The 24,906-nt window shown below is 38.0% G+C and overlaps 1 protein-coding gene and 1 long non-coding RNA gene across 4 annotated transcripts in view; one reads left to right on the top strand and one right to left on the bottom strand.

Annotated features, from left to right (window-relative positions):
* LOC120302938 overlaps positions 1-13,185 on the bottom strand; it is a 28,131-nt gene extending 14,946 nt beyond the window's left edge. For all 3 annotated transcript variants that reach the window (XR_005555287.1, XR_005555288.1, XR_005555286.1), the window contains exons 1-2: positions 12,945-13,185; positions 5,594-5,661 (exon numbers count right to left, since the gene is read on the bottom strand). This is a non-coding gene — a long non-coding RNA (uncharacterized LOC120302938). The remainder of the gene's footprint in view (positions 1-5,593; positions 5,662-12,944) is intronic.
* Positions 1,016-24,509, top strand: LOC120302937 (keratin, type II cytoskeletal 5-like). Its single transcript, XM_039331965.1, has 9 exons — positions 1,016-1,573; positions 2,769-2,983; positions 13,620-13,680; positions 13,798-13,893; positions 17,749-17,913; positions 19,961-20,086; positions 21,832-22,052; positions 23,022-23,053; positions 23,179-24,509. Exons 1-9 carry the CDS (start codon positions 1,016-1,018, stop codon positions 23,493-23,495), a joined length of 1,791 nt encoding a protein of 596 aa, XP_039187899.1. The 3' UTR covers positions 23,496-24,509.
* The last annotated feature ends 397 nt before the right edge of the window (positions 24,510-24,906 follow it).

The following is a 24,906-nucleotide window of genomic DNA, read 5'->3' as shown; positions in this document are numbered from 1 at the left end:
TTGCTTGTTCTACTGGGTTCAGAAGATCTTTACCATGGAGCTCAGGCATCTAGGGCCACCAAAAAAGGATATGCATGAAGTATTGTGCAAAAGTCATTAGCGATATGCCTAAAGTATCTCTGCTATTAGAGGAACAGATATGGGCTTTAAGACTGTAGTCCCGAAAAAGCACACAGGGAGTAATACCATTAAATACAAGACTGACACCCCCCACCCCCCCAAAAAAAAATCCCTGTAAAAGGAATCTAGTAAATGGGGCTTCAAGGAATAAAGAACTGAGTTGTGGCTTGCTTAACTATGAAATTCCTTATTATTGACCACCCTCAGTGTCAAAACATACGCACTATACGCAGATTATCTGTGGTCCAATCCGTTGAATGTGCACAACAAAGACTTTAGCTCCAGGGACCTGGTGCAGCTCACAAAGGACCCACATATGGATGCAAGTAAAGTTAATTTACTGTAGGCTGTCTGGTCCACCTCACAGGTTTGCCCACAATGCCCAACACACTGAAGACTCTAGACAGCTCCAGACAGATTGAAAAGAAATATACATATATGACATATTTTTGTAATGATCAGAATTAGAGCTGCTTTCCTTACATCTGACTCAGACAACTGAGTAGCCAGAGTGTAAATATGCAGACTTGTGATTATTATGCTCTCCTTTTATTTGCTTTTTTGCTAATGAAACAGTTGCCTAAAAATAAAAAAGGGAAAAATGTCAATCCCTTCACGATCTTTCTCTCTCACCCACAAGCTTTTACACCAGTACTGAAGGGTTGTGTTGACTGGAGTAGGCGTGTCACAGAAGACAAGCTGCTGCAAGGCACATCAAACATTTGAGTATCCAATTGTCTCAAATTCTGTGCCAGGTTCTTTCCCAAACAGATAAAAGGGGAGGTTTCCTGCTCCTTTATATCAGAGAGGTTCTGCCTTCTTCTTTCTCTGCTTTCTCTGCAGTGCTGCTTATCATCCAAAACTTTCTTCATCTTCTCTCTCCAAGCAAACCATCATGAGTCGTGTTTCCTATCGATCATCTTCTGGAGGAGCTAACAGAGGCTTTACCTCTGGCTCTGCAATTGTTGGTGGTGGTGGCGGTGGGAGAACTGGTTTCAGCTCCTACTCTGTCTCTCGAATTGGAGGAGCAAGAGGTGGAGGGGGTAGCAGCTATGGACTTGGTGGATTTGGCAGCCGAAGCCTGCACAACATGGGTGGAAGCAAACAAATTGCCTATAGTACCATTTCTGGAGGTCTAAGATCTGGTGGTTATGGTGGAGGATATGGCATTGGTGGTGGAGGAGCTGATTTTGGTTATGGTATGGGTGCAGGTGGAGCTGGCTATGGCATGGGTGGAGGTCCTGGGGGCTTTCTGGTAGGTGGACCAGGTTTTGTAAGAGGTGGTCCAGGTTTTCCAGTTTGCCCCCCTGGTGGCATCCAAGAAGTGACCATCAACCAGCACCTCTTGCAACCTCTCAACCTTGAGATTGACCCAGAGATTCAGCGAGTCCGTTCTCAAGAACGAGAACAGATCAAGACACTCAACAACAAATTTGCCTCCTTTATTGACAAGGTAAGAGGGGGTGATTTTACTTCACCTTTGGGACCTCTAAATTTGAAGCAATCCTTCTTAAACTCAAGTCACCAATCCAATGGCTGTTTATCAGCTATCTTTAGGTGTTCTGTTATAAGATCATATCTGATATAAGCAAATGAGCAAACAATAGACAAATATTTCTAATATTGTCCAAAGTCGTTGCAACCATTATATTGTTCGGTTAACTTTTTTATTCTGAGGATGAATGGTCATGTAAAATAACTGAATGGGTTCTAGCCCAAGATCTGCTGAAAAAGTAAGGCCCCAGTTATAGACAATTTAAACATCTTAGTTTCAAAGTCAATAATGCCATTCTTAAATATTACAGTTGTGAGAATAAAGCAGTTATTTCCTCTGTTTTTCTGGATTTGTGTACTTAGTTTGTATCCTTTATGGAATCCACAAATACTAACCCTGACTAAGGCCAATTTATAAAAAAATTCTTTTAAAAATAGGTGACACAGATATGGTAAGCACTGAGGGCAAGAAAGGATGCTTCATATATTCACTGCAGATAACACAAGTAATTCATACCCCAATTATAATACTATTATTAATCCAGTGGCATTGTTTAGAAGAGGAGCATGACAACATGTAACATTCTATTATTGCTTTGGATGTTGCAATCTCTTTGACATTTTGGGGCCTCTCTGCACACTGAAGCTGTAGACTCTGGAGATTAGGTTATGGAGAATGAAAATATAATTGCTAAATGATCATTCTGAAAAGTATATATTTTTACACATATTTTTCATGTCTCTTGGAACAGCGGCTCTGTTCCTTGCTAGCTTTCACAGTCCCCTCTTTGACCCCCATTTTTTTCTTTCTCTTTTTCAGCCATTCTTTGTCTCTCCTGAGTTGCTGTCTTTGATTTGTTCCCTTGTTTGATTTGTTCTGTACATGCTTGACACCATATAAGAGATGTAATGGTTTTCTGCTCCAAGGTGCTTCCAACCTATCCAGTGAGAATGGACAAGAGAGAATAAAGAGGACGGAGAAGCCATTCGGGTTTGGTTTTAACTGGAGCAAGGGCCAAAGTGTCAACCAAAAGACTTTCAGGAACAAATGGAGGATGTATTCATTCATTTCTTTTCTGGAGGATTTTTCCCCACTGAAGTATTACTTTGCTTACATGCCTCATTTTCATCCCCTTGTCTGTTCCGTCTTGCAGGTCCGATTCTTGGAGCAGCAAAACAAAGTCCTTGAGACCAAATGGGAGCTCTTACAGCGGCAGGGGACTCAGGTTCAGCAACGCAACCTTGAGCTTCTTTTTGAGAACTATATTGCCAACCTCCGGAAACGGCTTGACTATCTAGTAAATGAACGGGGAAGACTGGACTTGGAACTGAGGAATATGCAAGACATGGTGGAGGACTTTAAGAACAAGTAAGTAGCTTCCCATTCTATTCCATTCAGTCTAACATATTGAAAGGGCTGAAACTGGCAAGGTGGGGACCAGAGCTGTTTAGACTAGACTGAATCCTTATGTTATCACTGAGCAGAATCTTCATTTCTCAAGGCCTGGGAAACAATGACCAAAAGTCCATTGACTCAAAAAAGCAGGACAAAAACAACAGGTCTAAAGCAGATTTTGATTTCTATGTTCTGCCTGATTTCTACGTAAAGCAGTTTACGTAGCATATTTGCAAAGTTTCCACTGTAAGCAAAATTCCTGATTGTCTGGAGGTCCAAGACTTATTGCAATACCTGGTGTGAAGTTTTAGCTTACGTGTACATAAAAGGTTGATATTTCTTGTTGAATATCCCATGCAATTCATTCCAAAAGAACTTGCCGCCAGATACAATAAATGCAAAGAAAATTGCTTAGATCTGATACTAATTGTTAGAGAATTTTAATTTCTCTATTGGTGAAAAAATAAATCAGAAGCTCTCACAGTTGACTGCCTTTAGCTGATTCAAAATAACTTCTTTATATTCATATAAAAATATTTACAATACCATACATTCTTCTTTACAGCAACATAGCTCAATTGAAGACTTCTTACAGAGAGATACAGAGACAATCCTGAGACTGGAAATCCAGCTCCTAACTCAATACCTTTTTGCACAGACTCAGTAGCACTTTCTTCACATTGGCTGACTGAGTTACCACATGACTCTTCCTGCTCATGAATATTCCAACACTCCTTCCTTCATGACAGGAAGAGACATCAGACCTATTGACTTTACACATTCTTCATAGTGAACACTACCCAATGGTTTAGTCATCATGTCTGCTAAATTATCCTCAGAAGAACAATGATGTAAACTAATCAATTTTTCTTTTACAGCTTCCCTGACATTACAATACTTAATGTCTACATGTTTACTTCTGTTCTTCACCCTGTCACCAGTTGCCATTTTTATACAAGCAGCATTGTCTTCAAATACCTTTACAGATTCTTTTATATTAATATTTAAATCTTGCAACAACTGTACATCATTATTTGGCAATACCTTTTTCTTATATACCCACTTACAACCCACAGCTTTGGTTCCCTGTGGCAAAGTCACTGATTTAAATACTTCATGGTCTCCCATGGATTTCATCTCTTTATCCATGGCCTCCTTCTATCTTTCTTGTTCAGCTTTTGGTAATGCCAACACTTCTTTATAACTTCTTGGCTCATACCACACATTGCAAACCTTTACCTTGCTGGTAGAATACCTGTCAGGTGGAATTCCTTTGTTACATCGCTCTGACCTACATGGCATTAACTGCTCCTGTGTCTCAATTCTTTCTGGTTTCATGTCTTGTTCAACCTCTCCTCCCTGAACATTGACATCTTCAATAATCATTTTTTATCATTAGATGAGTTATTGTCATTAAATAGATCACCGTCATTAAGTGGGACATACCCAGAATTTGCATTAATTCTGTCCCAATTTTGTTCTGCAAAATTAGCAGACCTTGAAATTAACAATTCTTTTACTTCCATCGCTAAAGCGATATCCTTTTGACCCTGGCTCATAGCCCACAAACTTGAGCTTTCTTGCCTTTTGCTGTCCCTTTCTTCTGATTGCTTTTGGAATATGTATCCATGCAGTACTTCCAAAAATTCTCAAATATGCCAGTGATGGCTTTCTCCCATATAAAATGGCATATGGAGTATTATTAATGGAGGAACTCCACAGCCTGTTAACTATATAATTGGCAGTCAATATGGCTTCTCCCCAATATGACCTGCTCATACCAGAATCCTCCAATAATGAATCTTTCATTGTTTGCAAAACACCATTCCTTCTTTCAGCTACATCGTTCTCTGCTGCTGTGTAAGGATTTGTACGTCTGTGTCTTATCCCCAACTGCCCCAACCATTGTTGGAATTTAGTTGACATAAATTCAGTACCTCTGTCAGTTTGCAACTGACACACTTGTTGTCTGTACCTTCTCTCTACAAAACTTACCCACTGTTTGAATTGTTGTAGCACCTCTGTCTTTGCTCTAAGCAAGTAGCAAAAATTATACCTGCTATAATCATCAACAATTACCAGTGCATATTTTGCTCCTCCCAAACTGGCTTGCATAGGTCCCACCAAATCTGCATGGACCTAGAACTCTTTTTGTTTGTCTTGTGCTATATTTACTAACTGGAAATGCCTTTGACTACGATGCTTTGCATACTGCACAGTCCAAATATGTTTTGCATCCCTTCAAATTTAGCCATTCTGCAAAATCTTGCATTTGCTGCAAAACTTGAAAGCTTGCATAGCCAAGTCTTCTATGTAGAAGATGAACACATGAATCATGCTCTGCAACATTCTTAAATATATGGGAACATTGAACCTTTTGTCCCTGCAATACATATAGATTACCTTCCTTTATGCCTTCTGCACAAATATTCCCATTCCTTTTGATGAGACACTTCCCATTTACAAAAATGATCTCAAAACCTTGTTTGTCTAAATTAGACACACTTAACAAATTATGTTCCATCTCAGGTACACAAAGCACATTGATAAACTTTGATTCCAAATATGGAACTTTTACATCACCTCTTCCAATGACTTTTGCTTTCTGGCCATTTGCCAAAGCCACAGCTTCTTGTGCTACTGGAACAAACCTGCAAAATAATTCAGAGTCATTAACAATTGTTTCACTTGCCCCACTATCTATTAGCCACTTGTCTCTGTTGTTGCTATTGCAAACTTTTGCAACACCAAAATGTTCCTTTTGCAAATCTGTCCTTTTTGGTTGCACAAATGTCCTTTGCTGCAAATTGTTTCTTTGCAAACAGTTCCTTGTCAGATGGTTGTTTGCTCCACAAATGTAGCAATTCTTTTCTTGCTTAGCTCTCTGCCTCCACAATGTTTCTTCTTCTGAGACTTTTGCAGTCTAGACCCCCTCCTCAGGAATTTCACCTCCTCGTGGCTGCTTCTAAAATGGCACTTTATTTCTTCATTAAGCAAACATGCCTTTAAAGCCTCAAAATTTAAGTCTTGCTCTTCTTTACACTCAAATATGGCAGAAACTGTGTCCCAAGATTTATCTAAACTGTTCAACACCAATAAAACCTTTTGGAACTCAGGGAATTTAATCCCACATTGTTCTAAATCCAAAAATAAACTTTGCATTTTATTTAAATGCTGTTCCACAGATTCACCTGGGTGCAAACAGGCCCTGTAAAGTTTTCTTGACAATTGCACTATATTGCATGCAGAAATATTCACATGCACAGCTCTCAACTTCAACCAAATCTCCTTTGCAGTCTTTAAATTTGCAACATTTAGAAATTGTTCATCATCTAAATTCAAGATGAGATAAGCCATTGCTTGATCATGACTCTTCTGATCAGCAGCTACAAATACTTGTGGTGGATTTTCTACAATATACCACAGCTCTTTAGCTTTCAGCAAACATTCCATTTTTGCAGCCCATATAATGTAATTATTCTGGCCCAAACGAGGCACAGAGCTTTCCTTAAATTCCATTGCAGCCGTTCTGCTAATTCTGCCTTGTTCTTATACTTTCTAAACACAGGCAATTTCTTCCAGCTTTAAATTACAATGCAGTCCTTAGTAAGCTCTGGGCCCATAACCTGTTAGAGAATTTTAATTTCTCTATTGGTGAAAAAATAAATCAGAAGCTCTCACAGTTGACTGCATTTAGCTGATTCAAAATAACTTCTTTATGTTCATATAAAAATATTTACAATACCATACATTCTTCTTTACAGCAACATAGCTCAATTGAAGACTTCTTACAGAGAGATACAGAGACAATCCTGAAACTGGAAATCCAGCTCCTAACTCAATACCTTTTTGCACAGACTCAGTAGCACTTTCTTCACATTGGCTGACTGAGTTACCACATAACTCTTCCTGCTCATGAATATTCCAACACTAATTATCTAACTGCATAGAATAATAAGCATACTTTGTTCACCTCAAACCATCCAATGAGCAGTATGAACTTATTCTAGTGGGAAGAATCCTGTGCATGCATTTGCACTGCATTCCTCTCACAAAACCTGGAGTTTGGGTTTAAGATGTACGGCAATACAATCTTTTTTTAATGAAATAATGAACTGAAATGGACTCAGATAGCCAGATGGCAGACAACGTTCCTCCTTTCCTTTTCTAAAAGATTTGAGAATTTTGTTTCACCTGCTTGATTTGAACCAAATACATGTACCAAGGCAGGTGCTTTCCCAATCCACATTATTAACATATTTATTCAGATTGATAAATGCTTACATGGAACTGTGAATCTTATCCATGAACTTCACCCCTAACCAAATTTTTTATGTTCTTAAAAATCTAGAAAAGCTCTGGGGGACTAAATTTTGGGTGTGAACATTAGTGAACATTATGTCAGAATGAGATCAAAAAACACTAACTACTTCACAAGAATGCATTAGCTTTCTAAACAGCAAACAGAAGTAGAAAAATGACAAAATAGATTCTGCTCAGTAGTTTGCAATCCTATAACAAACCTTAATTTCTCCATACACCCATTTAATCACCCAGCCTTCTTTTCTGTGTAGTTCAAATCAATTTAGCCTTGGAAGCTCACATGCTCAGAGGCAAAACAGATTAGGGCTATAGACTGTTACCAAACCATTCAGAATTAATCTGCTAATAGCAAAACCCTCCCATCCTTCTTTTGTTCATTCCAGTCCCACCTTTCCCCCTGCATAGTTTGATTTGGCCTTATGTTATTAGGCTTCACAGAGGGATGCCTGCAATGAACACGCTTATCCTGTCAAACCCTCACAAAAGAATTGCAAATTAAAGTATGCACCACTACGAATTAGATTCTTCATTTACACTTTTGCATAACTGTTATGTCTTTATAACAGTCTCTTTTATGGCCTTTAGGGGCCTTCGTTCTACAAACTTAATTTTTTTTGAAATTAAGTCAATGTTAGATATATATACCCCAAGTATATGAACCTACATGAAGTATACTGTCAGAAAAGCATTTGCAACATATTGCTTCTAACCACCGAAATTACTGAGCCAAGCCATATAAGCATCAAAATTGGGGCAAGCAATTGAATGCTTAAGGGCAAACTACACTACCACTGTGTCTCAATTGTATAGTAGCCATAGTAATTATGATTCTATTTATAAAATGCTAGGAATGATAGTGTAGGTCAAAGGTCTCCAACCCCCGGTCCGTGGACCAGTACCAGGCCATGGCATGCCAGCAACTGGCCACACAAAGAAGCAAAGCCCCATCTGCAGGATGCAGGCAGCACACAAAACCACGCACCCTCCAATCCGTGGAAAAACTTCTTTCCATAGAACCGGTCTCTGGTGCTCAAAAGATTGGGGACCTCTGGTGTAGGTTGCATATTGATATTTTGCCAAATCTGTCCACCAAATTACATTTCAGGGTTCCCATTGGAAGAAGGAATGTTAAAACAATTAAAAGCTGCAATGAAGACCTGACCTTAAAATGTGGTATTCAATTTCAAGTCAAAGACTGTGTTTTAAAATTACACTTGTGTTTTTTAAAACCACATCAAAATTAAAGACTGTGCCTAATTAATGGGTCACAGTGATGTGCTTTTTGAAGTACACACTTCTCTCACTAACTATAATGGGGGAAAAAAGATATATCTGAAATTCTTTGTGATTGCCTATGAAAATTATGCTTCTGAAACTATATCATACATGAAGCAGCTGGATGAATTCCAAGGATTGATCTTCCCAGAAGAAAATGGGTTCCCTTTCAAGGGAATAATTCAGTTGCCAGTTGCCATAGACTATGAAGATTTCTAGAATCCACTTATAAGATGTGAATTTAGCTGTCTCATATATAATCTTGTAGGATGCTAAGAAAAAGACACAGGCATGTCTTGAGCAGAGGTTTGAAGCTGCAGGATACATCTTAACAAACTCTGAGTTTATTCCTTCTTATATACTTTTTACATACATAGGCTTTGCCATTAACTGCTGACATTTTACATTTAGAAGTTTAACCTTTAGCTGTTGATATAAAGTAATTGAAAAATTCCTTCATATAAGCAATTATTTTCTAGTAACATATTACATGGTCAGAGATCAGGTAAAGACAAATACAGGTAGATGAAAGACAGGAAGAGATAAAGATGGGAAGAGATAAGGGAAGGAACTAAGCATATTATCTGTTTAGGTAGGTAAGATATTAAATCAGGAGGGGGTGATCTTTTGACTGCTTCCTTGGGACAAAGGGTATCAAAAGGTTATGAGGTTTGTGGGGGGGAAAGCATGGCAGTTTGCTGCGCGTGCAAATTCCCCCACATCTCACTTTTCTCTATTTTATTAATGAGGACATTATTCTAAGCTGGAGTAGTTAGTGGGTCTTAGTCAGGGGACATATAACTTTGCACTTGTTTATGCAAAGCATAACTTGTTCCTGAGGTAAGTTAATGGTAGTTTAGTGTGAAAAATTGAAAGTAGAGGAAAAAAAGACATTGAATAACCATATATGTGCATAATTAAAAGATATCTCTTGAAAGGAGGTACAATTTAAAATTCTTTGACTGACGTGTATACAATGAGGTTTTTTAGATGAAGTAGTACAATTGACAATTTTTGCATAAGTAAGATTTGTAGGAACAGCTACAATTGGTGTATGTAAAACAATAGCATCAAGGGTTAACATGTAAGAGGCATGACCCTAGCTTGACATAGTTGCATAATGAAATTCATTGTCTGATAAAAAATTGCTTAAACCAGCATAATTTTTTTTTTTAAATTGAAGCTGGAACACACACAGGTATAAGACAGGTAGAGAGTAGATTTTCCATATCATATAATTCAGAAATACAAAAGTCTGTCACTTGTGTTACATTAGCTAATTGCACCCAAATATTATATTTCATCCGTGATTCTAAAGGATGAGGTGGGAGGGCTTGAGCCCCCACACAGCAATTAAGAAGGAAAGAGAGGCAAAGAATGACTAAGGAATTTGCAGTCAAAACCACAAATATGGCAGTGCATAAATTATCTGGTGTAAGTTCTTTTCCCTGTTGCCACAGAACCATCTGTGCTTTGGAGATTAGGTTTTTTCACATCGCCCCAGATTGTTGGTCAACTGCAATGGCAAGAGCGAAAGGGATGTTGTGATGTCTGAAGAGTCACCTGCTTCATTTTCAGTATTGGGTTCTGGACTTGATGCCATGACATCTTTGGCTGGTTGCACACACTGGGCTGGAATCCAGAGAGGGCCTGTAGGAGCAAGCACAGAGCATAGCCTCGCCCCCAAGTTAGTAAGGGAATTGGATCTAACCAGGTTTTATCAGACAATTGCCGATAACATACCAATGGATTAGGAAGCACAGCTTTCTGCTGAAAGTGACGCTGGTAGGCAGTAGTTTTTTGAAAAGAAATATTTAGCTGATTTAAAGTTATTAGGAGTTTATCGACTTGATTATTTATCCATGCCAAATTAGGTACCCTTGATCCCTCCTTTTTTATTTGTTTATGAAGGCAGTCCTTAAAGGATCGATACATATGTGAGAAACAAAGGATAGTTGCTGTAAAGTTAAAAACAAAGCCATAAGATTGGGGTCGATCCTGGGCATGATGTAAGCACCTGTAAGATTAAAAATAAGTTGGCACACATAATGAGAATAAGAGATTAAGTTAAAAGTCTGTTGAGAAAAGGTGTTGAAAGCTAAAATAGCAGCAGAAGAGATAAGTTATTCTGAAAATAAAATTGAAAATCAAATTTTGGGATAGGAATAACAATATTAATTAAATCAGTCCCATTTCAAGGACAAGCTTGATTGTGTCCTGAGGTTATTTCAGCAACAGCCTGGATAAAAGATAAAACATTTTGGGATGGGATAAGTAAAGCCATTCAATACAATATACTTTTTGCGCTTCTAACACAGCTAATATTCCTGTAAGTATCTTACTAGTAAGAAATATCAAAAGTGTTAAGTGACAATTCCTATGTGGAATTCTGTCCACAAATTGAGTACTCAAGTACTTAATTTGCTCAACTGTGGTAAATGCTGCAAGTGGAACTACAATTGAGATCTCCAGGTTGTTTTCCTTTGGTCAATAAGTTAAATTCCAAGTTAATGAAAGATGGAAACAAATTTCTATTAAGTAGGTTAAATATTTACAAAACTTAAGTTTTGCTAGCTGAAACTGCAAGAGTGGGGATTAAATTTCATCTCCATTCGCATACTGGAATTCTAAGCAGAGAAGGAAAAAAAGTTTAAAACGAACAGTTTCCCCCCCTCTTCTTTCTGTCTCTCTTGCTCTTAAAGCAACACAGCCAGTTGAAAAACAAAAGAGACAGGAAAAGTTTTTTGTTACAAACTTTTCACCACTAAAAATTAGTTTTCTCTCCTTGACATGCATTTTCCATAAATTCTCTCACACATTCTCCATGCAAACACTTACTATTACTTTTCAATTACAACAATAAAATCTGCAGTTTTTTATTTCTTTTACAGCCTGGGAGAGAGTGGGTGGGGGTGGGGTTTGAGGGCTAACACACACACTCAGGTATCAACAAATTAATTAATTCATTTTCATTCTAACCGCTTGTATAAACAATTCCACATACAAATATTTCATTTTATACTTTCTCCAGGCAAACTATTTATTTTTAAATAAGGCCTTTTTGTATTGTTGTTATCAGAGAGGGTTTGACCCTCTTCAAAGTCTTGGAAATAACACAGAACAACACAGACAAACATATATATACAAATACCAATAAAACAACATTGATTTAGACATATGGCTTGTCCTGCAAAAAGCGAGAAAAATCATGAGATGATTCCAACCAAACATGTGTTTTTTGTTTTTTTTTAAAAAAAATAGGGCCCTTTTAATCATCTCCTATTTTTCTCACCATTCCAAGCCCAAGCATAATGTTCTGGGTGGCCACACACACATATACACATATACACACATATACATAAACAAAAGACACATCAATTTGGGGTTTGAGGCTAAAACAGGCCTCCCCTTTTAATTAAAAAGGAGGAGAACATTTTTGGTTACTTCCAACTTATCCCAGCAATTTCAAAAGACATTGGGGAAAAACTAAGAGGAATATTGAAGGTGTGAAGGGTGAGGGAAATGTAGCAGCCTCCTCTCCTTACCTCTTGACAAAAGGGAATTGAATAGAGCCAGATTAAAAGGGGGAAAAAGAAAAAAAACTTGCTTTCAGTTCTTTGAATTTTCTTTTCTTTTTCTTCCGTGGCTTTAGTTGTTATCAGATAAACTAGCCAGCCGGAGGTTTACAAAATTTTTCAGTGTTGTCTTGTTAAAGATTATTTATACTTCTACACATCAACACAAAGCACCATCAGACATTGTCTGACAGGGTTAAACTTAACAGCTACTTGAAGTTTCAAAACATCCCAATTGTTCAAAACACATTGCAGAGGAGTACATTTTAATTTAATTTGTTTCTTTAAATTCCTCTGACTATTCCCCATATATATTTTTTTCTACTTCAAGATTTTTCCTCTAATATTTTCCTTATGGGGGTGTATGGTGGCTGTAAGGAGGCAAAAGAATTAGCCTCTTCAATCCAATTAAAGATGCTTTCGGAGGCACAGTTTTTACTTTGATCCTAATCAGGTGTGGGGCTTGTAGTTAATTGTTACCCTGCTGAAGCATCTGAGCCAAATTTTTCCACTGCTTGATGGCATTGATGCCATTGATGTAATACCTGTACTAGAGCCCAAGATTCAAGATGTAAAGTATGCCCTATTTTTTTCCCAATCTTGTAACCTAAGCGTCCAGCACTTAGGATATCAAGGGGAATGTTTCCCTACCTCACCCATCAGCTTCCTTTTGTCTGCATCAGGCGTTTTCATGCCTGATGTGTGTAACAGGAATCTGAGTTCCTTTGCTGGTGCTGAGATAGATTGCAACCCTTACTTACCACTGAGGGGTCCCGTAGGACGAAAGTGCACTTAGGGGTCTATTCCAGATGCTGGTAAGTAAGTTGGCTGTTGCTCCCTCGGAAGGGGGGGCTGTCCCAGTTGCTCCATGGGAGGGCTGCCCCACGTTGGGCGCCAGATGTAGGATGCTAAGAAAAAGACACAGGCATGTCTTAAGCAGAGGTTTGAAGCTGCAGGATACATCTTAACAAACTCTGAGTTTATTCCTTCTTATATACTTTTTACATACATAGGCTTTGCCATTAACTGCTGACATTTTACATTTAGAAGTTTAACCTTTAGCTGTTGACATAAAGTAATTGAAAAATTCCTTCATATAAGCAATTATTTTCTAGTAACATTACATGGTCAGAGATCAGGTAAAGACAAATACAGGTAGATGAAAGACAGGAAGAGATAAAGATGGGAAGAGATAAGGGAAGGAACTAAGCATATTATCTGTTTAGGTAGGTAAGATATTAAATCAGGAGGGGGTGATCTTTTGACTGCTTCCTTGGGACAAAGGGTATCAAAAGGTTATGAGGTTTGTGGGGGGGAAAGCATGGCAGTTTGCTGCGCGTGCAAATTCCCCCACATAATCTGTCTGAAGTAATGCTCAGTACTCATATTGCAACCTATGCATATTGCTAATATAATTCATTCATCTTGTTTAATAGATACGAAGATGAAATTAACAAACGAACAAGTGCAGAAAATGAATTTGTGGTGCTCAAGAAGGTAATTGATTTGTCTGCAGTATTGGTTTCTCAATGAGAAAGAATGTTGGAATGTATAAAACTGAGCAAGTTTGTTTTCTGCTGAAAATATAGCGGACTTTTCCTATGTTTTGTGCAGGATGTGGATGGTGCCTACATGAACAAGATTGAAATTATTAGCAAATTAGACTCACTGAATGATGAAATTGAGTTCTTGAAAGCACTATTTGAGCTGGTAAGTTTCCTTAATGATCAAAGATTCTAAATCTAAACTTAAAATGAGCTCTAGATCTATATTCAGTCAGAATCCTAGAGAATTTAGTTCTTAATGTAAACCTAAGCTTAAAGCTAAGAAAAAGCCTAAGTAAATCCAAATCTAAATCTAAATTAAATCTAAATCTAGCTCAAGACAAAATCTTTCCAAGATCTATTAATTGGAAGCATTTGAATATGGTATTTTATATGTGTAAGGCATGAACTTTGGTACTGGCAGAGATCATGGGCTATATTATCTATCATCCCTTTAATTAATTCTCTTATATTTCTAATTGCCATTAAGTAGGCTATAAATATTTTGAAAGAAGAATTTAGAAATGCTATTGAAAACAAAAAAACCCACGTTACCTTTTTTTTATTGAAAATTTTTAAATTTTTTATAAATAGAGAAAAAAAAGACAAAAAACAAAAAACAACCCTACCCAACCACCCCAACCCTCCCACTCCATCCCCCCATCCTTCCCAGAGCTGAATATAGGCTTAATTAAAATTTCTAAAACTCTTAAAAAAGTTTAAAAAGGTATAAACCATAAATATATCTAAATACATTACATAAACTTATAAGATAATTAACAATAATAAAATAATTGTTAATTATCTTATAAGTTTAAAAAATAATAATAAAAAAGCATAAATATTAAAAAAAATGCTTAAAAAGAAAAAGAATAAAAAAGAAAAGAAAGAAAAAAAGATATATATATATATAAATAAAAATAAAATAAAAATAAGAAATATAAGGAAAGAGAAGAAAAAAAAAGATAGTCTATAAAATATTAAGATTTATATATAAGTTATTGAAAGACTAAGTAATATTTTTTATATCCAATTTATGTTGTATAAAATCTATCCATTTTTCCCATACCACAAAAAACTTCTCTTGCGATTGATCCTTTAAAAAAGCCGAAATCTTTGCCATTTCCGCCAAATAAGAAACTTTTAAAAACCACTCTTGCAAGGTAGGCAAAGATTCCTTCTTCCAATATTGCCCTACTGACAACCTTGCGGCTGTGATTAAATTTAACATCAGTATAACCTCCTTAGCATCACAATCAATAACGATACCTAACAAAAACAATTGTGGGGTAAATTTTACCCTCCTTCTAAAAATTCTTTGAATATTCCACCATATCTTAATCCAAAAAGCTTTTATATTTTTACACGACCACCAAATATGATAATAAGTAGCATCCAAACAACCACATCTCCAACATTTAGGCTGTAAGTCAGGATACATACGAGACATTTTTTGTGGATCAAGGTGCCATCTATAAAACATTTTGTAAAAATTCTCCCTTAAGTTCTGGGCTTGTGTAAATTTAACATTCCTCACCCAGATGGTTTCCCAGGTATCTAGTAGAACTGGTTCACCAAAATTTTGTGCCCATTTGATCATACATTCTTTAATTAGTTCTGGTTCTGAATCCAGTTCTACTAGCACCCCGTAAATTCTCTTAATGTGAATTCGCCTTTGGTCTTTTACTTGTTTAAAAAGATTTTCATCTTCTCTAAGCAAGCCCATATTACGATCTATCTTCCATCTATCCACTATTTGTCTATCTATACTGAAACCATGAATATGTAATATTTTCATGTGCTAAATCTTCCAAAGATTTTAACTGCCAATTTTTACCATCCCATCTGAGTAATTGTGCATAAGAAACACTATCCATCTTAACTCCTCTCCTTATCCCCTCTATCGCATGCCAAGGTATAGCCCATAATGGTATTTTAAAATCACTTTTATAATATTTCCTCCAAACCCGAAGTAAAGAAATCCTTATAATATGAGATTTAAAAACCCGGTCAACTTTTTTATTAAAAATTAAATAGGCATGCCATCCAAAAAGTAAATCCCAACCCTCCAAGTGGAGTATTTCTACATTTGTTAAATTAACCCAGTCACTAATTAATGTTAAAGCCACAGCATCATAATACAATTTCAGATTCGGTACCTTGAGTCCACCTCTCTCACGAATATCTTGCATAATTTTAAGCTTTACTCTTGGTTTTTTCCCTGCCCAGATAAATTTATTGATACCTTTCTGCCATTCTGCCAAGTTAACCTCATTCTTTAAGATAGGTATCATTTGAAATAAGAAGAGAAACTTTGGCAGGACATTCATTTTAATCACCGCAATTCTTCCCATAAGAGATAATTGCAACTTCTCCCAATTTTTCAAATCTCTTTGTACCCTGACCCACAACCTTTCATAATTGTTTTTATACAATTTTACATTGGAAACAGATAAAGTGACCCCCAAGTATTTTGTCTTATCAACAACTTCAAAGTCTGTCAAGTTAACCAGAGTCTGCTTATCCAAATTAGTCATATTTTTGGGTAATATTTTAGTCTTATTGTTATTAATTTTAAAACCCGAAACCTGTCCATATTGGTAAATCAATTGTAATAACTCTACTACAGAATAAGTAGGTTGAGACAGGGTAACCACCAAGTCATCTGCAAAAGCTCTTAGTTTATATTCTTTTTTATTAACTTCTGTTCCTTTTATTTCCTGCGATTCTCGAATTTTAATCAGCAAAATTTCCAAAGTTAAAACAAACAGTAGTGGTGACAATGGACATCCCTGTCTTGTCCCTTTTTCTATTGTAAAAACCTCTGACAAACCCCCATTAACTATAAGTTGTGCCGTTTGTTTTTGATATATAGCACCAAGAGCTTGTAAAAATTTTTCTCCAAAATTCAAACCCACGTTACTTTTATTAACAGAAATACCTGCTCCCTTTCTGTACCCATAAATAATATTTTTTAAAATATTTTTATTCCTGCCTTATTCTTTTTATAAGAAACTCAAGGTGGCGCGCATACCTAATAACCCTTCCTTCTCCTATTTTCCTCACAACAACATTCCTGTGAAGTGGGTTCAGCTGTGAGACAGTGAATGGCCCAAAGTCATCCAGCCGTTTTTTATGCCTAAAATGGGATTAGAACGCTTGGTTTCTAGCTTGATACCTTAACCACTAGACCAAACTGGATGTTTAAAAAATTTTACTTTTTAAATTCTCCAATTTGAAATCTCTCACTATCGACATTTTCTTCCCCTGACCACCTCAACGTACCCAGTGAAATATTTATTAGCACATCAACCTAATGCAGCAGAAAAATCAGGGTAAAAAAGCAAAATCTTGTCATTAAGAAAAAAAATAAGGAGGGGAAACCATATAGTACTATTTTTTAGCAGTGCCAAAAGAATGAGGAATTGGAATCCCTAAGATGATTATAGCAGACTGATTTGTCGAAACTTGTGTATGTTTCCTAACATTCCTCTGCAGAAAATATTAGATCAGTTTTTCCTTCAGAGAGGATATATTTCTGAAGGGATCTTCCCTCACCAGTTTCCACCTGGGTGGTTATGTGTTTGAAGAGCTGACTAAATGTTTAGGCAAGCAGAGACTTAATGACATCAATTATCACATTTTTTTTGCAATATAGACTCAAATTCCTCCAGCTATTACTGGATCAAGACAGAACTATATTTAAATAAATCCAAGTGAAATTAATCACTTTGATTTGAAAACATTTATGAGTTATAGGACATATTTTGGCTGAGCTTGTGAATATTGTGAATAACACCTTTTCTGACTAAAATTTCTAACTCTGATAAAAGGCATTAGTAAGAAAACTAAAGGGCTGCTACCAATTGGAATATAAATTGAAAGGGTTCAAACAAAATTGAATTAGCATTTCTGAAATTTCTCTAGCACTAATCCATTTTTCCATAACTGCTTCAATATGGCCAAACTACCTTTGCCCCGGTGTCCAGGTGACCCAGTTTTTGTTTTAATTTTTTTGCAGGAATTATCTCAAATGCAGCAGCAGGTATCAGATACCTCTGTCGTATTGTCCATGGACAACAACAGAAGCCTGGATTTGAACAGCATAATTGCTGAGGTCAAGGCGCAGTATGAAGATATTGCCAACAGGAGCCGGACTGAGGCCGAATCATGGTATCAAAGCAAGGTGAGTAGCTAGAATAAAAAAATCATTAAAGGGTCAGAGCAACTTTTCATAATCAGGCCACTTCCAGATTGGATGGACTATAGTTCCCAAAATTTCCTGCACTAGGGGGCAGTGGGTTGTAAATGTGTTGTCTTCCCATGCTTGGCAAAATTATGCCAGTATCAATTGTGCCAAGCCTTGTTCCGCCTCAGAGCCAACAAGTGGCGCTGTCCTTCCAGGTTTAATGGGGAATGAGAAGGAAAGAGACTGATGCACACTTCTGGGTGCATTTTCCCACCCAGGGCGTTTCCTACTGGTGGGAGAAGCAGCCATCAATCACCCTCCAGAACATGTGGTGGCTCAGGATTGGGTGAGCACAGGCAGGTGCCTCAGATGAAGAGCTTAGTTCCCTTTCAAATTGCTTCAGAAACATGTCACAGGCACACACATGTGAGTTGGGATAGGCCATTTCTTTTTTCTGCAAGTCCTTCTGCAGGAAAAGGGGAGGGGAGGGAAGGGGAGGGGGGAGGGAAGGGAAGGGGAGAGGGGAAGGGAAGGGAGGGGAGAGGGGAGGGGAGGAGAGGGGAAGGGGAGGGGAAAGGAGAGGAGAGGAGACTCTGTCTAAAAATGACTGTACTGACAGGTCGCAGGCTTGGAGAGACCTGGATGAAATAGGAAAGAGCTGTTTGCTCCAATGCTCCAATGTTCTTCACCAACTCTCTTTTGGGCCTGGGACTTATGAGCTGGATGCAGAGGATGGGTCCCAAAAGTAGAGCAGGGAGAGACATTCCCCCTGGCCTCCCTGCTTTTCCCTACCTGTTGCACAACTTACCTGTCACAGATATGAAGGAGAAATATATGATGAAGCAGCAGGAAAGTGAGAAGTGTGCTCCCTCCTCCTTCATCCTATCTTTGTGACTTGTCCATCAGGCTAACACTGGACATAAGTTTAATATTCTCTCTCTTACACACACACACACACACACACACACACACACACACACACACACACTACATCAGACATGTCAAACACAAGGCTCGGGGGCCGGATGTGGCCCGCAAAGTGGTTTTATGTGGCCTGTAAAGCCATCTGGAAAGAGTGAGGAAACAGCCCCCGCTGCCTTGGCCCTGGCCAAGGCCGGTCGGGAGCCAATGTACAATTTTGTGGTGGCCATCTATGCTGAAACACATTCAGTCTTAGCTGCACAAGGCCGTCTAGAAACAGCGAAGAACCAGTCCCTGCCGCGTCGGCCTCACCCCCTGGGTGCTTGCTGGGGAAGTGTCACCCTTTGTGAGGAATAAAGAAATGGACCATGCCTTGGTGCTTCCCCCAGTCCCACCCCCTTCTGCCAGAGACCCTCAGATCTGTCCCACTCCTACCCAGGCCCCCACAGGCACCCTTGATGCGAGTGATGTAGAATTGTCCATGCCACCCAGTAGGCCACACTCACTCCATCCACACCCACCCATTAGGTGACACCCACCCTGGTCACACCCATCCGGCCCCACAAGGGCAACCACAATGCTGATCCAGCCCTCAATGAAATTTTGCTTGATACCCTTGCTCTACATAAAGAATGGCAAAGCAAAATCCTACCATTAGTGTGCCTCCTTTTCTGCAATAATTAGCAATAATTAAATAAAAGTTTAAAAACCAAGAGCAGGGATGGTACAGACATGCTCTTTTGTCTCTCATTCAGTCAGCTACCTCTAGTATAGTATGCCCCCATTGGGCCCTCAAGCCATCTGGCAGAGCCAGGTTTTAAGGCCCTTCCAGAAGAATGAAGACAGATCTCACCTCTGGTGGGAAGATGTTCTAGAGGGCAGGGGCCATGACAGAGAAGACTCTTCTTGACCCTGCTAGCCAAAGACATGTGTCCCCGCACTGCAAGCTTCAGGCCTCAGCCTGTGATCCTGACCCTAGTAGCTTCATTTCCTCAACCTACAAAGAGTTCCTTGATAGAACTTTTGCCCCCACATAATAAAATGTCTTCCCCAGCTTCTGTGCTGGGTGTCATTTTCCATCTCCTTTGTTTTGATGATACCTTTATTTATTTCTGAATGTCAGTATGAAGAACTACAAGTGTCTGCTGGGCGCCATAGTGATGACCTTCGCAACACAAAGACAGAAATTGCTGAGCTTAATCGGGTGATCCAGAGACTGCGAAGTGAAATCAATGCCTTCAAGAAACAGGTGATATTTTAATGGATCTTGTTGTTTAGCTTGTAGAATGGACTAAAGAATAGGTGTCCTTTGCTTTGCCAGAGCAGATTTGTACCACTGAAATGTGTTTATAAGGGGTGACTCAACAGTCTTCCAAGAACTAATTGAATACATTCTTTGCATACAGAAAAGAAATACGCTAGGGAGAAAACTACTTTGAATTATTTTTCAAGATACATAGTGAGTTTTTCATGAGGAAGCACTCCTGAAGCAGTATATTCCAAAAAAAAAAAAAAAGGGAGGGAGGGCAAGTACAAAGTAAGGGAGACGGGAGAGAAGGCAAACATTGAAAAATGAGATAATTGTTAAGACTAGCAACAGTTAAATATATTATCTGAAATTCAAGCAGTTACCATTTCTCATTACCATTAACTGAAATTAATTGATTTGAATGCCAGTTATCACTAACCAGAAATGATGGCTATTCAGCATTCAGATAACATAGGTAAAGAAAAATTATGGACTGTGGTTAAACACTGTGCAGTATCAGAAATAAGTAGAAAGCATGTGAGGTGCCATTATACACACCAAAGACTATGTCTGTGGAGATTCCTTGAAAATGTTTCACTTCTCATTCAGGAAGTTTCTTCAGTTCAAGAAGAAGCTTCTTGGAAGAGAAGCAAAGTGTTTTTAAGGAAAAAAAACAAGTCCAGTTACCTTTTGAAAGAGCATCTTTCAGACACCAAAGACTAGCACACTCAAAATTTCTTCTTTTTAAACACTACATTATTCTAATCATAATCACATTTTAGTGTTTCTTTTACTCTGTGGGATCTTGCTAGTAAATCCACAGATAGTACATCTCTCATTGTACAAATGTTGCAAGATATCCACACAAGTTGAACAATTTGCAGTTAGTTGCTTTGCAATAGCTCTTAGGCATTGCAAATTAAACCAGGAATCACCTTCGTCTTACTACAGCATAGACAAGCAGGCAGACAGGCAGGTTATTATGTAAATTGTTCCACACCCTAATATGTTCTAAAGGAAGGTAACCAGGCAACTATAGTGAGCCAGCTTTTCCAGATTATTAAAATATTATTATTATTAAAATATTTTTGTTCTCTTATCATTAGTCTATAAAAAAATATAAATAATCATGCAGTTGTTGAGAATTAGTGCTAACTAATTTGCAAATGAAGTTTTATAGAATTCTGCTCAGTTCCATTGCATGGGACAGATCTGCTGTCACAGCAGCTGGGTTCGTATATTCTTCTAGGTATAATTGTTTAACTATGGTTTTAAGCCATAATTGTCTGAATGTGCACATTATGCAAGGCATAAACTTAGATTTGTAACTAAAATGGTTTTAGGTTACAAAATACATTGAGTCAAAAATGAACAATCCAACTCTGGCTCTCACAAAACCTTATAAATAGCTTGTTTCCATTGTTGGAGAAAACCTGAGCTAATAGAGTCACTTAGCTCCATTTATGGAAATATTATTGCAGTTTTGATTCATTGAACCAAAAACATTTGATTTAGAGGGAGATGTGTACTCAGCACCTATGTATTTTATATACTAATATTGGTAGTATACAATTGTTTTGTTGCCCATAAATATGTTTTGTCTTTAAGAAGAGATTTTCAAGTTTTCTCTGATTCCAGGCTGGAAGAGATATTCTTCCCGAATTATCCAAAGAGAATCCATTGTAACAGTTTTCACATGAATGGCCTCCAATAATAACAATAATAATTGTTATACCCATTCCCAGTGTGCCAACATTCAGGCAGCCATTGCGGAGGCTGAAGATCGTGGTGAACTTGCCCTCAAAGATGCTAAGCAAAAGCTGAATGAATTGGAGGAATGTTTACAGAAAACCAAACAAGAACTAGCCCGGCAGCTCAAGGAATATCAGGACCTCATGAATGTCAAGCTGGCCCTCGACATTGAGATCGCCACCTACAGGAAGCTGCTAGAAGGAGAAGAAATCAGGTCAGTGGGGGGAGGGAAACACAGCACTAAATATAATGCTGTTAACTAATTGCTAAACCCATAGCTTAACTACTGCTTTTTATTAACCTTCCTTTTCACTTTCTTCAAATAAAAAAGATCACTCCCATGGCTATTTCATCTGAACACCTTCAAATGAAACCGGAAAAGCCCTTTTTAAAAGTTCCTGGTGACGTTAAAAAAAGTTTTCTTTTTGTTAAAAAAAAAATCTTGTTTGTAAATAGAAAGATTAAATGATCTGACCTGAATGCTGTTTTTCTACATTTGTCTCACTGATTGGAAGATGATGGAACTGCATGTTTCTGTAAGATTAAGATCTTTTTTTTTTCTCTTCAAAAGAAAGACACATTGCTGTGGTTCATTTTTTTCATTTGATTTGCAAGGCCCACAAAGCACAAATCTGGTGACATTTTTGAGCCCATCCTTTTTAGGTATCCAATATCCAAACAGCCAAATAGTCATGGTTGTCTCCACGGTGCTTTTTCCAAAAGGCATCTGGACTTTCTTGTTTTTTCTCCTTGAAAACATTTTGCTTCTCATCCAAGAAGCTTCTTCAGTTCAATTCAGTTCACTTCAGAACTGAAGAAGCCTCTCGGATGAGAAGCAAAACATTTTCAAAGAGAAACACCAAGAAAGTCCAGTTGCCTTTTGGAAAAGGCACCTTTGGGAAATGCATAAAAAGTTTCATAGCATCCATGGCTAGCCACACATGTGATAACCTCACAGTGCAAATTCCACCCTGCTACGCTTCTGCCCCAATATGTAACAGCAGTCTGTCAATCGTGACATTTGTGCTGTGATATGATGATGTATGCTTCATCACTTGCTCCTAACTCTGTAGACGCATGTTGAGTTCATATTTCTGTCATCACAATACTCCTTTTTATATTAAAATGTGGTAATCTTACTGTAAGTTGAAGCATTAACTCCAATTATTATATTGCTTTTTAGGCTGCAAGAAGGCGTTGGAAATGTGAGCTATTGTAAGTATACGTCCACTTATACTTTTGTGTGTGCTTTTTTTTTTAAAGGACCCTGACATGAGTTTCCCCTTTAGAAATCACAGAAGCAACTTAACTTTCTCCCTCCCACCTTCCCTGTTTTCCAGCTGTAATCAGCAATACTACTACCACCGGATATGGTAGTGGAAGCGGCCTTGCGTTGGGAGGAGGATTCGGCGGAGGAAGTGCTGCCGGACTCGGAGGAGGATTTGGAGTTGGAATCGGTGGTGGTGGTGGCGGCGGCGGCGGCTATGCCATTAGCTCTGGCAGCAACTATGGAGGAACTGGCTTTGGTTCAGGGTTCAGCAGCAGAGGTGGGAGCAGTTACAGTATTGGAGGAGGTCGCCATTCCTCAGGGGGAGGAGGAAGTTCCAGTGTAAAAATCATATCAAAAACCAGTACAAGCAGGAGAAGTGCCTATTAAAGTCGGGCCTCCTCCTGAATGACAATTTGCATGACCATGCTCATCACGCCTGATGTGTAAATAATGCAAAGGGGGAAAAATGCGCTTTTCCTCTCTGACACTTTCACCTTTTCCATACAGGTCTAGCTCTAACATTAATCTGGATATTTGCATCCAAATCCAACACGCTTGATCTGTTCCTCTATTGGGACTTGATCTGTCATGGCTTATAGAAGGAAATGCAACCACATTGAGTGAGCCGTTTGTACAATCATTTAAAGAAGGGGCTCAGATCAAGAGAGTCTCTTGGTAGATCAGTGAGAGGGTTGTGAACATCTATAGTATACCATTTGAACATTACTGCTACAATTGGAGCATCAGCTATTCAACGAACAGTAGAAATCTAATGGGGGCAAATTCTGCACTAAACCTTTCTCTAACAAAACCTGTTTCTGCAACCTAGCTATATTCAACTACGTCAGTATTTGTAATTTGTGCAAGAGGCATTCCAGGTTGCCAGTTATTGCAGTCCCAGACATGTGCAAAATAAATTGATTTTAGAGAAGAAAACATGGAGAAAACCAATAATTTTAAACACCTTCTTAGTTTCTTTGATACAATGTGTTAGCATTGATATTAAAAAGATATAATGAGGGTTTCTAGACTGGCAAACTTCATGGACTTGTCTCATTCCAAACAACATTTCTGAACTCTTCTCCTTTTTGAGCATATTCTTTGGGTTTTCAGATGGAATCAGTATGAAGCTACAAACTATTTTAACCATATACTCTTCTACAGTAAATTAGCTTTGAGACATAAATAATCTGTTCCCTTGCAATGCTATGTTTCCACACACAATTATAGTACTCGTTCTCATTCTTTCTCTCCTTGTCACAAGACCTCTTTTCTTCCTTTCTTTATTGTGAAAGCAATATTGGAAAAGGTGATTGTTTCTGCTGCAGCTATTTTATGAATTGTAATGCTTGATCCTATGCAAGTCTGCATGACAAATAAAGAGCAATTTTAATTTTTGAATGTGCTGTTTTCTGTCATCTTTTACCGTGAAAATCGATAGTTCCTGATCTGCTAGAGGTATTTCCATATCATATTTATCTTTAAAAATATTCAAGCATTCCCCTTTTAGGATACCTGGTTTGGGCCAACCCTATATTCCAAAAATAGCAAGCAATAAAGTTTAATTTCTTCTGGAATGGTGCTGTAAGCTTCATTATCTCTGCCCCTTCCAAATCTCTGACTCAAAATATTTTTGTTGTTTTTTCAAAATCCTTAATGGGGATGCACTCATGTGAAATGTGATTTGAAAGGAGTGCTACAGATAACAGGCAATCAGAGTACCTCTCTATTATTCCTTTAGGAACTCATCCTTTTCTCAGGGCACAAACCTCACAAAAGATAATGATTCTTGAAGTGA

The sequence above is a fragment of the Crotalus tigris genome, unplaced genomic scaffold, assembly GCF_016545835.1.
Source record: "Crotalus tigris isolate CLP2741 ecotype Arizona unplaced genomic scaffold, ASM1654583v1 scf7180000024441.2113493, whole genome shotgun sequence".
Classification (NCBI taxonomy): domain Eukaryota; kingdom Metazoa; phylum Chordata; class Lepidosauria; order Squamata; family Viperidae; genus Crotalus; species Crotalus tigris.
The sequence above is the reverse complement of the archived record's forward strand: the minus strand, read 5'-3'. Positions and strand labels throughout refer to the sequence as shown.